Source organism: Passer montanus, unplaced genomic scaffold (assembly GCF_014805655.1).
Source record: "Passer montanus isolate IOZ18808 unplaced genomic scaffold, ASM1480565v1 scaffold91, whole genome shotgun sequence".
Taxonomy (NCBI): Eukaryota; Metazoa; Chordata; class Aves; order Passeriformes; family Passeridae; genus Passer; species Passer montanus.
In genome coordinates, this window is record NW_024374479.1 from 602,745 (window position 1) to 616,575 (window position 13,831).

The following is a 13,831-nucleotide window of genomic DNA, read 5'->3' on the forward strand; positions in this document are numbered from 1 at the left end:
AAAGAAGTACAGAGGAGGGTTGCAAGGATGATCACAGGCATGAAATTCTTTTCAGACAAAGAAAGATTAAACAAAGATTCTTCAGCTTGGAAAATAGATGGCTGAGGAAGGAATATGACAAATCTATAAAATCATGAAAGGTGAAGAGAAGATGAATAGGAAATGGGGTTTTGCCTTTTTCATAATAGAGAACCTAAGGGGCATCAAGTTTAAATCATCAGGCAGGAGATCTGTACTGAAAGAGACAGTATTATTTCATATATGTCCCAATTATATTGTGGAACTCATTGCCACAGAATACTCCCAAGAAGAGCAGTATAAATGCAGTCAAAAAAACCATTTGACAATATTAAGGTGGGATAGGTGCCTTGAACTATTTTACATGCTTGCATATAAACTGTGATTTGCAAGGTTCCAAAGTTACTGGCTGTCAAAGCCAGGCAAGAATCACTCTGTAACCACTCTGTTTTTACTGTTCCCCTGTGCAATCTCCCCATCCAGAAACAGGACCCTGGACCTTGGTCTGACTCATATGTGTTTTTATATATACACACACATATATATACACAACCTTTTTATGTGCATATTTTACAGATGAGTACAAAACCTTTCTTCTTTTAACTTCGTCACAGATGATCAGAGGGTTGTATTGGCTTTCCCTTTTCTGTCAGCTGATAATGAAGCTGGCAGTGCTGTGATTTTTTGAATATTTGAAATGTGTTTTGGTACTGTGTTAGGTGGAGTGTGCTTTTTTTCTGCATAATTTTAGTAGGGAATGGAAATGCTGTGCTTCAAAGGTTTAGCATGATGGCATTTTATCTTCCTTAGTTTCAACCTTGTGTGTAAAATCCAACTTGCTGTCTTTGTTTTGCTTTCTTAGGTGGCAGCTTCAGTTTGGGATAAAAAAATTAATTAATTTTTTTTTTAGATATGAAAGTAAGACCAGTTGGCAGATCATTATTGTATTATGCCAGCATCTTCAACTAAATGATTCTGAACATATTTTCCTACACAGGGAGGCCAAGACCCACGTTGAATTATTGTTACTGTAAAGCATTGTATTTATAATAACGTTCAACATGTACTACTGGACTTGAACATTTTAATAAAGAGTCTCATATTTAGGGAGAGGCCATTCAGTTGTTCCTTCTAAAGTTTCATTTTGCCCTCCATTGGAGGTTATGGAGGTTATGATAGGAGTAAAAGGAAGACTGCAATTTTTTTAGCCAGATTAAGTATTTATATTTCTCTAGTTCTAGTGGCATAATCAGGGATTGATCTTTGCTCTTCTTTAGCTGTTGAGGACAAATAGAGTGTGCTTCTAAATTAACTGTATCTTTGACAGCTTCTGGGGAAGCCCCAGATGGAAGTTTAAATAATTAGTAACATGTTGCAGTGGTTTTAAACCCGGCTGGAAATTAAACACCATGTAGCTGCTTGCTCAACCCTGTTTTTACCTCCCCAAACACCAGTGGAATGGGGAGGCGAATCAAAGTAAAACTTGTTAGCTGAGATAAAAACAGTTTAATAACCTAAAGTGAAGTAAAATACAGTGATAATGGTAAATGATAGTAATAACACAAAAAACAAGTGATGTGCAATGCCAGATGCCAGACTCTTGATTCCTGAACCAGGTTGGGCATGCTTCTGGGTAACTCCCCCCAATTTATATCCTGGGCATGATATTCTGGGGTGGAATATTCCTTTGCCAGTTCAGGGCACCTGTCCCAGCCATGCCCCCTCCAGGTTTATTTTGTATACTTTTCACTGGCAGAGTGTGAAACAAGGAAAGGGAAGTCCTTGACTTTAGATAAACACAACTTAGCAAAAAACCAAAATATCAGTGTTATACCTGGGTTTTATCAATACCGTTCTTGTTCTGAAGCCAAAACACTGCACTGTATCAGCTACTGAGAAGAAATTAACTCTATCCTGGCTGAAACCAGGACACGTGTTTAGTTGTCAGTGGCACTGAAATGTCTCACTTTGCAGAATCTTCTCAGTTATCAGTGCTTTCCTCTTTCACTTCAGTGGGTAAAAATTCATAGAAGAATTACCTTTCTTTGAGAAACAGTGGTCTGTTATTTCAAATTCACATTCGTTTTGCCAGTTTTGTTGCTTAACTGAAGTTAATACTTGCTTGTAAAATTTCCACAGATTTTAGGTTTGTTGAGTTAGTTGTGGTAGTAGTCAAATGTTGATTAGTTGCCTGTAATATTGATCAGCAGTTCTCAGTTTTACATTTTTTATTTAAAAATTCTAAATCAGGATTCTCAATACTGTGAAGACTGTAAAGTAAATTAGTGAAGTTTATGTTGAAACACGTAGAAGATGACTTTTCATCTTGGGAAGCAAATGAGCAGATTTTTCTCTCTACCAGCTGCTCACAATTCTCACAATCTTTTTTGAGTCTTATCAGTTTCAATTCCATTTATTTGCCATGTTCTTCCTCCAGTTACAGTTTATACCTACTTTGTAGGCTGAAGGCTCATAATTTTTGTCGTGTTTCTCAACTGAAATAAGAAAAATACTTAGTAAGAAAAATAGTAAGAAAAGTAATTGTGTATTTTCTTCCTTTTTTAACATTCAATCTTATAAACCTCTGGTATATTGAATAAAAGACTCCTGGAACCCTGTCAGCTCTCGTAAATCTTGGGCTAGTAATGGCTAATTGTTGATGTTGTAATGGCTAATTGTATGGATGACAATGAGATTAGATTTCAAGTGTAGTTTAATTTTACTTTATATATTCATAGCAGCTGTGCAAAATACTAACTAGTGTGCTGCTGAAATACTTTATAGATTGGTACGACTGTATTAGGTGAAAACTCATTTGAGACAGAAATCATAAGGAAAAAGTAAGTTCACTGTTTGAAAACCTTAAGAATCTCATATGTAGAGATACCACCATAGCTGCCTACATTCATAAACTTTAAGGAATTATTATGCATTGAGAAAAAAATCCAAGAAAAAGAAAATTGACTGGTTTTAAACAGTAAATTATCATTATAATTTAGATAGGTTTGGCATGCCTAGCTACAGATTACTGGAATTGTTTTCACCTGTACATAACAATGTTTAATCAAATTGTTAAATTAATCTAAAAACCATTTTCTTGTATTTATTTAGTTTAGATTTAAGTGATCAGAAATCAGTGACCTTGAGTAGGTCCAGAAGAACAAGTGGCTAATAATTGTAAAGTATTTTATTTGGCCTCCATGTGTCTGGCATTAAATGGTATTCTATGTTGATCTGTCAGTAAAGGAAGGTTGTGTATATGAGTGATATTTACATGCATTTTTTAGTGAAAGCAAAATCTAATAAATTACAATTGTTTGAAGGTAAATCATCTCAACAAAGTCTCTAAATGTGTTTAATTTTGGGAAAAGACTCAAAAGTAATTTTTTATGATTTTGGTGCATATTTTTAGCTGTTTAAAATTAACTTTTTTGCAGAAATATGAACTAAGCTATATCTTCTAGTACATATGACTACTAAGTGCTGGTATTTCCTACATACTACTATATAAACTTTAGCACTTGTAATATAAGTGATGTAAGTGCTAAAACCTACAGCTAAGTTGCACATTAGTCTGAAATGCAAATTCACAATTTTTTTCCCTAATTATAGTGTTGTAAATATTCAGTTTGTGGGTAGAAGTCAGTTACATGTTGCCAAGTACTATCTGAAGTTCAGTGTTGGCTGACTTTTTACCTAATCTGTTTCACCTTTTAAGGTGTCAGTACTGCTATTTCTGAAGCAGCAGCATGATCTGACTGTAGCCCCAGTCTTTTCAATAGAACATATTGTTTATCATACTTTCTATTTTTGCATAAAATGTGAGAGAAGGTGAGTATTGTGAAATGTTACTTTATTTTGGAGCAGGGGAATAAGGTCTTCAGTGCTATGGCAAATATTGAAGAGAGACATGACCATTCTTTCATTTACAAATTTGTTTTGTTCAAGTAGCCTCATTGACTTAATTTTTTTAAAATGTTTGGTAGGAGTTATATTTAAAAAGTCTGAAGATGCATGCAGAAATAATTTTTCCTATTATAAGGGTAGTTAAGAATACTAAACTTAACTTAAAGTAAGTTTAGCTAAACTAAACTTACCAAAACTAATCCAAGTAGCCAATTCCTTCTATCTCAGCATGAGAATCATAACATCTGTTTTTCTTCTCTGTTGCAGAGTGTTCCTAGCAGCTGGACAGTTAGGCTGTGAGGGTGGAGGGGTGTGGAGTACAGTAGGAGGAGGAGATGTGCCTGTTTTGTTCTTTCTTTTTTGTGTATTCATATAGTAGAAAGAGAACAACAGGTAGACAGGAGAATTTGTTTTGCCCTTATGGTATTTACATCAGGACAGTTCTTTTGAGACAGGATTGCTAAACCATGTGTAAAAACTTTAGTTTGTATTGAACAAAAAGTGCTGGTTCATTCTCTTAAGCACAGAATGTGCTATTAGGTTGCAGTTTGCTGTATATCAAAGCTAATTGTTGGTCTATTGCTAATTGCTATATTTGTAGCAAAGTAGCTGAGCATTGACCCTGGTACAGGAGGACTATTAATGAAGCTATTATTTAGAACCAAATTGGATTTCTATATTTTATTAGACCTATCCTGTTAAATTTGTAACAAACAAATTTACAGTAGTGGTTCCTATATGTAGCTTGTCGAGTATTTATGTTAAGGTGGCTGATTTGGAACTCTCCAGGATGGTTTTTTTCATATTATGTAAGAATTTATTGTTGCTTCAGGCATATCAGAGGTGAGAAATTACTTACTCCTTTCCGTTTTGCTGCATCCAATTGCTCATTTATGGACTTTCTTCCTTTCCTGTAAATTTTTGTAAACAACTTATGTTTCAAAGCTTAAGCACATCTTCTACCCCTTTTTTAATTTTAAATATCCCTTGGATTGCTGTTCTAAAATGTGGTGTGTTTATGTGTTTCAAAGTTATATTGCATATTTTGCTTTGTTTTTATTTAGTCCTGGGCACACATGCATTGAAATGGTTGTTTAATGGTGAATTTTTTATATAAATTTGGTAGATAACTTTTTAACTAAAGGTTTTCTTTCAAAGAATTGTATTGCTGCATTAAAATGTATGTTATCTGTAATTGCAGGTTGATGCAGTTGAGACTGAACCAAAGAGCTTTATCTTTATGAGTGAAGATGCATTAGTAAATCCTGACAAGCTGTTGGTCCTAATTCATGGTAATGGCGTTGTCAGAGCTGGTCAGTGGGCTAGGAGACTCATAATTAATGAAGATCTGGACAGTGGAACACAGATACCGTACATAAAGAGAGCTATTGAGGTAAGTGAAAGTTCAAGGATGCAAGATGTGTGGTGTGGATGTGCACATGTGTGCCTGTGCATGAAGAACTGTGAGCCTGTGATGTTTTAATTTTTTAATCAGTATTCTGTATGTTACTGTGTGATCATTGTATTTGTGGTGGGGGGGGAATACTTTTTTGTTTTGTTGGAACATTCTTCTGGTGGAACCAAGTTCCCATCTTGCAGTAAAATACAATTTAGCATGTCATATTGTTGTGTTGGGCACACCATGTAGTTTAATATGGCAGATACTATGACAAGAACCTTTAGCAGGTGATGCGAAGCAGCAGAAGACACTACAGAAATTTGTTACAATTTGGATTATTTTCTTTTATATTTCATTTAATTTATACATATTATTGCTCACTGACCTCTGTAATCTGATGGTAACGTGGGCTTTCATGATAACACACAATCTTTTTATTTGGCTTGTACTGAATTTATTAATTTATTAATTATTAAAAGGCGCAGTCGTTTTCAGATTTGCACTAAATACCAATTCATTCTGTTTTACTTATCAATATTTGACAATAGAAGACATTCACATTTTGTTGACACTATTTTGTTATATCTGTTTGAGAGACAGTGGACAGTTTGTGTTATATTTTTGTCATTGGAACATTGCAGGAGTAATTAATCATGTGCACCCTGCAACCTAAAGGAAACTTCCTGTAATAAACATGAGAAGAGCTTTTTTAACACTCGTTGTTTCTGTTATATTTGCCAAGTTGAGCTAATGTTGTACTCTAAATATCATTGTTGTCATTGTTACTATTACATATTTTCCTAGGTGATTAATTTTTGCAGTTGATGGATAATTTTTGCAGCTGTCTTTAAAGTATTCAGGATTGAAAATGGTACTTCTTTTCAATAAAGCAAAGAAAGAAAACATATAAAAACATTAGGCCATTAAGTTATTTTTTGTTTGTTTTACTCACTATCAAAGCATCAGACTATACTTTGTGAGAAAAAGAAACCTAGCCCTGTGAAAGTGAGGCTTATCTTTTCCTAACATAAAGTTTTTTGTTCATTATAAATCAAGATTTAGATTGAGACAGAAAAAAAAGTACCTCAGGATTACTGAGTGCAATACAGGTGTACGGTAGGTCCAGTGTGGGATTTCTGGTGCTGGTTCCAAAACATTTCCCAAGAAACCCAAACAGCTGTAGCTACTTCAGGTTTTGTGCAGTGCTTACATGCTTGCATTTTTGTTCTTTCCTAGAGATGCTGCTGTCTTGGGTAACATGAGAGACTGAGTATTTCAAACTGGGATACTAACCCTAATTTAGCAGATAATTTTTAAGGGTCATTTCTGGTTGAGGAGGATTTTTATTTTTTTTTTTGTGTGTGTGTGCAGTGATTTGTGCCAGTACGACAGAGATCAAACCTCTCTTTTCTCAAATGGCTGTTACACTTAAAACCAGATTATTTATCTCTGCATTTTGAGCTTAACAAAACAATACAGGAAAAAGTTCCAATTGTTGGATGAGAAAATGTTTTTACAAAAATGTAATCATTAAATAACATTGGTACATCAAACTTTGTATTCTTATCTTTGAGCTTTTCCTTAATAGGGTTTTTGAATTTGTAGTTCTCTTTAGTTCAGTGATTCCAGGTACTGTAAAACCTACTGTCCCTTTTTGTGCATCTCAAAATTCTGATAAGTGTGCTACAGGTTTAGGATATACTATTTGCAGTGATTTTTTTTGCAGGCAAAATGAAGAATAGATTGTATTCAGTTGTGTTATATCAAATTCAGTTATGTCATTAAATGTTGTTTAAATATTGTGTTGCTGGGTTTTTTGTATCCTGTAATCACTGTACTGGGATTGTGTATCTGGTTAGATAAGGCAATATTTTATGGAAGTTGGACCCCACTGAAAGTATTTAGAATTATTTGGTTGTGACTAAAAAGCGAATACATATAAGTACATGCTGATAGCATGTCAGCTTCAGGCACAGTTCATATTAATTTCTAAATGCAGGAAATGATGGTAGACTGTGTGTAAGGACTCCATATGATCAAAAGAATGGTAAAAATTGCATCCTTTTCTGGTATTCAGTCCTCTCACTTACATCACTTATGAAATTAAAATAACTAACCTAGATGATAAATAGCATGAGAACATGGATTTCTTTTTCCTAATAGATTTTGGAGTGAATTTGGAGTGAATATTGATATGTAGGATTTGAAAACTCCCATGATCTCATGTGACTTAACAACACATACAGGCATTGCAGCCAGCTTAAAACAATTCTTGAAGATAAGGTTCTGATTAAAAAATTTAAATTGAGAATTACATAAGTAGTGCATGAATGTCCTATGTGCAGGAACTAATTCAGAAATACCCGCTTTTCAAAAACAAAAAACCCACACAAGCAAAAAAACCACCCTCTAAGTAGGCCAAACTCCACAACTTTACTGCTTTTCTCTTTGCTTCTCTTCTCAGTTCAATTCTTGGAAAAATTGAAAACAGGGATACAGCACCTGGGGTTATCATTGAGCAGCGGGTTGAGCAGGATGAACTGATAATTCTAAACAGGAAGTTAAGGGAAGAGTAAAAACTATTTCTCTCTGCTGCAACATTTTTGAGGAAAAAAGAATTAAGAAACCCCACTTCTCAAGCATGTATGGAGCAAAGGAGCAATGTGTGGACTTAAAATTTTCTATTTTAAAATTCTAGTATTTTGGGGCTGCTGCAGATTACAGAGAAAAGATTCAAAGAGAAAAATCCTGGTGAGAATTCAAGTAGCTAGAAATGTTTTTCTTTTCATCTTTGCAATTCCTGTAGGTAATGCTTCTCCTTCCATGTTTTGTATCTAGCCCTATTGTGAGTTTCAGTCTTTTGTGTAAGAGGTAATGTGATTAGTTGACAAGGATTTATATGAAGAGATAGCATTATTGTGTTAATTTGAAAATTCAGACTTGGTAGTTTAAATGAAATGTTGAAATATGAACGAATATGAAGAGAACAAATAAGCAACTAGATAGAGAACAGATTGTAGGAAAAGAAGAAGGGACAAAATTGTACCCAATGTGAGAAACACATGTAAATACATTTAAAATGTAGTAGGACAAAATCTATTTTAGAAAAACAAGTATGAAAAATAAAAATATGCTAGTAAAATCAGTAAGAATGTAACAAATGCTAAATTAAAACAAATGCTTACTAAAAAAGATATTTAAAACAAATGCTTACTAAAAAAGATATTTAAAACAAAAGAAACTGGCAATGTCCTGTAAATACAGTACAAAAATACTGCATAGATTTGCTGTTTTGTTAAAATATAAATTTTCTGTTGGAACTTTCTCTAGTGGGAAACCCTGATTTTTGACAGAAGCAGTTATCTGGTGCAGGAGAGACTGAAGTTCGAGTCCCTCCCCTGGGAAGGAGTGACTATTCCATTTATAATGAGAATTCTGCTCTGAAGAGATTCCACTTTTTATAAAAAAGTAATTGTAAATTATATAAATAAATAAATAAATGTAAATTAAAAGAGTAATTTTAATCTATCTCTAATCTATTTTGCCTAAATGGCTCATCCAGGTTTGTACAGTGAGGGTCTTCTCAGATCAGATATTGTTTAACCATGCATTCAACAACTGAAGTAGTGCCAGGAAAAGACGATGAAAGACAGAGGCAAATTCTTCAATTTAATGATGAGGCCATATACTTGGGATGTCAAGAATTAAAAGTTTTACAGTCCTGTTTTAATAATGGTTGTTGAGGGGCTCCCTTGTTCACTTTGTTAGAGAAGGAGAGGCTGAAGTTTTTGTACTTAAAGAGGAGATTTGTTCATTGTAGGAACAGAAGCTCAGCTTGCCTTGGTTGGACATTGTGAAGAGTTTGGGAGTACAGCTGTCTTTGATACTTCTCCTCTAGGGAATAAAGAGCATATCAGCTTACTGCATAAGTACAGGGAAACACTGGGTGTTTTCTGAGTCTTTGGAAATTCAGTACATTTGTTACCTAAGATAGCTGGCATCCCAGGGGTGCTAATAAAATTCAATCACCGCAGCTGTCACTTATTTATTAAAGAAAAATTAAAAACCATCAAAGAATTGTTGCCTTGTATAAAATTCAGATATTAAGATATCTTAGATACTTGTATTTTTATTTAAAGGAGAATCAATACTAGACATATGGGTGAAAAATAGGTTCTTCAAAGAACCTGGACAAGTTTTTCAGAAGAAAAAGAGCAGCACCTAAAAATCTTACTTTACATGAACAAGCAAAAAGCCAAAGCTTTGCATGAGATGGTTGTTAGCTGTGGAAATGTTTCCTTAATAACTGGTAAAACATGGTTTTCAGCTTCAGTTGTCTGTTATGTTTATCTTGCTCTTAATTTTTTTACAATGTCTTTGCTCTTTGGTCAAAATATTGTCGTTCATTTGTACAAAACTGTCAGGTTGGCAATATTTACTAAGAATTGGTGAGGGTTATTACTTTTGTCAGCATGCAGTAATATGTCATTAATTTTGTAAGGCAGATGAATGGAACAGCAAAATCGTTCAGTGTAACAGCAGTAAATTTTCCCACTGTAAATATTATGTGATTTAGTAGCCTTAATGGTTCGTAACTAGTATGATAACATGTGCTCTTTTGTATTTTCTCTTTCCACTTCATAAAAATCAGTCAGTTTCAATAGTGGATATTTACATATTGTTGGATAGAAATTATGTTAAGTTTAAATTACACCAACAAAAATTATTGCTAAAAAACTTTTCAATCTGACTTGTAAGTATAGAGTATCTTGTTAGACAAACACACTTTTTGGTTTTATAGTTTATACAAGCTTAGCATAGTATCAATAATAAGGGCAAATGACACTTTCTGGGAAAAAAAAACAGCTGACATTTCACTGCAATTAGTTCTGCCACAGAATACTAATATTCATGTGCCTTTTATGTCTTGTATGTGTATTGTTGTAGAAGGATGTTAAAATTTATTTATTAATGGTCAGTTACAGTGCCAGAGCAATCATAATCTTTTTTGGGTTTTCTAACATATTACTGAACCATCAACTTTCACTAAAATGGGCAATAATTTGCTATACTGTTTTATTTCAAATGCTGCTTTTCTAACTGTGGTATATGTACTAGACTTATTCATTCTGTTAGACCACAGAACTAGTGTTGTTTGTAAAGACCTTTTTAGCACAGCAAACCTGTGTTTAGAACTCCTGCTTTTGTGGTAATTATACTAAGAAAACTTAAAAGGTTTTGGGTGATCTTTTGAGATCTTTCTAAAAACAAACACAAATCACAATGTATTACTAAATAATGAGTCACGTCTAATTGGTTTTAAATCCACCATATGCTGGAAAGAAAATTTGAAAAGCAGTATATTTAATTACTTCAAAAACATTTTTTGAGAGATTAATAATATCTCAAATTCTAGTCAGCAAGCAGATAGAACGAAACTTTGCACAGTTGAAAGCAATATTAATTGTTCAGAAAATGCATAATAATACGTGATAAACTGTATAGGAGTTAAAATATTAAGTCAGAAATTCAAGAAAAGGTTAAAAGCTTAGACTAATTCTGAGCTGACAGGGTATATAAACCCACACCAGCCCCCATGCCAACAGAGGAAAACAATGAGATGACAGCTCTACTGTTGGGAGAGGGGTTGCTAACGACAGCTTATTCCTTTATGATTTCAACTCTTGACAGAAGACAGGTCTGCTTGTTGCATCATGGCAGATGTATCATTACCTTCTGGCCCTGTCATGACTGAACTGGAAAAAAAAACCCACACTTGCAATTCTGAAAGTCTCTTTGGAATTTAGTGCATCCTTTTGCAGATACATTTGCCATTATTTTATTAATTATGTATATTACATTCTTACAGTTTTCTGGGCTACATAATTTGATGATGTAGGATATTGAGAGATTTCTTTGTCTTCTTTTATTCTGCTGGTTATTGTATTTTAGTCTCCAGTAGCACCTTGTGCTATTTTACTTGTACTTTGTCACTGACCTAAGAAAATCACTGCTCAAGATACTTGGATAAATGTGGCTTGAAAATTCATTTTTCTCCAGTCAAACTATTTCAGCCATTTTTTAATTGGATGAGTATTAGGTTAAGGACACACAGTGAACATTTAAAATAGTCACCATCATTTTAAGAAAAAAGTTTAAAATTAGTTGAAATTGCCTTTTTTGTCATATGCATATTTGGATTCTTCCTTTCCACACCACGACCCTTCCCCCCCCATTCAACTTGTTGGATACCCAACAGTGACTCTGGAGACTTAAAAAAGAGTAAGAAGAGGTGTGGATTTTTGAAAGTATGTCAAAAGCCTTGGGGTTTGGGTATGATCAGAATTTCAATAGAGGTTGAGATGAGTTTAAATGCATAGAAGGGGAACATAAAAATCTTGTTTAATTTCTGTCATGTTGTTCTTTTTTTAGTCACTCTGATGTCTTTTTCAAATCTGCTTTTCTCTCAAGCTTTGTGGTACTATATTCAAGATCTGGGCTTTTTCCTCTTTGTATTTCGTTTTAACTGCTGATCCCTTTTCTGTGGTGCTTCTGCCTTTAATATCAGCTGAAGCGGTCTGAATTGCTGAATCAAAGCCATTTTGGGAGAGAAACAGTGTTTAAGATTGTGCAGGGTGAGATTCTCTGGGTAGAAGGTAACACTTCCTGCAGTTAAAATCAATGCACTTGACACTTTCAAAGGCAGGAGAAGCCATGACTTGCTCAGGGGTTAAACTTTTAAAATAACTTCCCTTGGGAAAAATGCCATCAATAAAACAGAATAATTAGTTGAAGATTCTTGAGTAGCCTAGGTCTGAAAAGAAAGGATTAGAGATAGGTCATGTTTGCACTTTTACTGTATTTTCCTTCCTGTTTTTCAAACTATGAGCTTTTGTTTGAATGCGTGCAGTATTACAGAATCAATCTGCTTCAGAAGTAATGTGATCTACTTAAGACAGTGCTTTAATTTTGTAGTCTTACTGTCTGTGTAATCTAATAACTGTAAGAATGGAGAGTGAATTCTATATAAAAATACAACTTCAGATTTGCTAGCTTTCTCATTACCTACACACACATTTATTCTGCAGGTAGTCATTTTAGCTAACAAAACATTGGCAACTTTGAACCTTAATAAATAAATTTAAATTGTAATATGCATTCAGTAATTTTAAAATTTAGGTCTAAATAGCATTATATGGTCATTCTGTATATGTGAACATTAATTTCCAAAGAGACAAAGAGGTTTACACTGAAATTAAATTAATCTCATTTTACAATTATTGCATTCGATAATTTCAGATTTTAGGAGAGATTTATTGAGTTTTTATTTATATTTTTTCATATAATCATTTTTATTAAAGCAGCTATTTTGGAAGGCAAAGCCTGACTAAAAATGGTGCTTTCATACATAGTGAAGTATATACATACTGTACAAAATATCAATGAATAATGCATGAATGGCTTTGGAATAAAAGGTTCTTACCATTTATTAATTATTTACTTATTTGAACTTTTTATTTTTCTTAATGGAAATAAAATCACAGACAATACTCTGCAACAGTAACTAAACAAGACTATAGCAAGTACATTAACCACTGTTTTTGAGAAGTACAGCATTGTATTTTCTAGTAAGTTACATTGGAATGAGATCTGTACCACCCGGTTTTTTGGTAGACATTATTCTGCGTACAGATTTGTTACAAAACATTAGCAAGAAAGTATAGACTAGTCTCAAGTCCAGCAAGGTACAAGTATTTCTGTGTGGTTTTGGGAATATGCCTGTAGCAATCTGGCTGTGGAACTGTGACTTACTAATTGCTCTGGAATTGCAGTGGGGCTTTTGCTGTTTCTTACAGATTTTCAATTTATTGTTTCTTTGAAATTCATTATATGTGTGTCATTTGAAAGATTGATGGGTGAATACATACTAGTATGATTGTACTTGGAAATGTAGAAATTATTTGTGGTTGTAATTGTGTAGTTGTAATCCAGTGTTGTTTTGATTTAGACTGTTTGGATCTGTGGAAGTGTCATAGCTTCGTGGTTATCTCTGAGTAGAGTACATACTAGTAACATCTAGTTTTAGCTGATTTGCTGAAGCAGATGTATCTCTCATTTCAATCTGGGATCATCCAGTAAAGCTGTGGTGGGGGCATCAGTGCTTTCACAGAGTGGTACAATTCAGGGTGGACACTTTGCTGGGCTTTACTTTCATGCGTAATAAACTATGCAAGTGTGCTTATCTGATCGTGGAATAGAGATTTTCAAATATCTTTCATATGTTTTTTTGGCACCATTTCCTGTTCAGGTGATATTGTCATTGATAGTGTTGACATACTGACACTCTCAAAAATCAAAAATACTGATTTTTGAAAGTGTCAGCATGATAAACCAAATCATAAAATCATTAAGATTGAAGAAGACTTCTGGAATTGCTAAGTCCAACTGCTTACCCAGCACTGCCAAGCCTACCATATTCCTACATGTCACAACTACACATTTTATAAA

General features: G+C 33.8%; 1 protein-coding gene across 4 annotated transcripts in view; it reads left to right on the top strand.

Moving 5' to 3' along the window:
* Window positions 1–13,831, top strand: part of FAM172A (family with sequence similarity 172 member A) — a 228,109-nt gene that overhangs the window by 31,581 nt on the left and 182,697 nt on the right. For all 4 annotated transcript variants that reach the window (XR_005626147.1, XM_039695666.1, XM_039695664.1 and 1 more), the window contains exon 5: window positions 5,126–5,317. Coding sequence is in view for 3 of the 4 variants with exons in the window: in XM_039695666.1 (XP_039551600.1) it covers window positions 5,126–5,317 (192 nt within the window). In the remaining variant the exon portion in view is untranslated. The remainder of the gene's footprint in view (window positions 1–5,125; window positions 5,318–13,831) is intronic.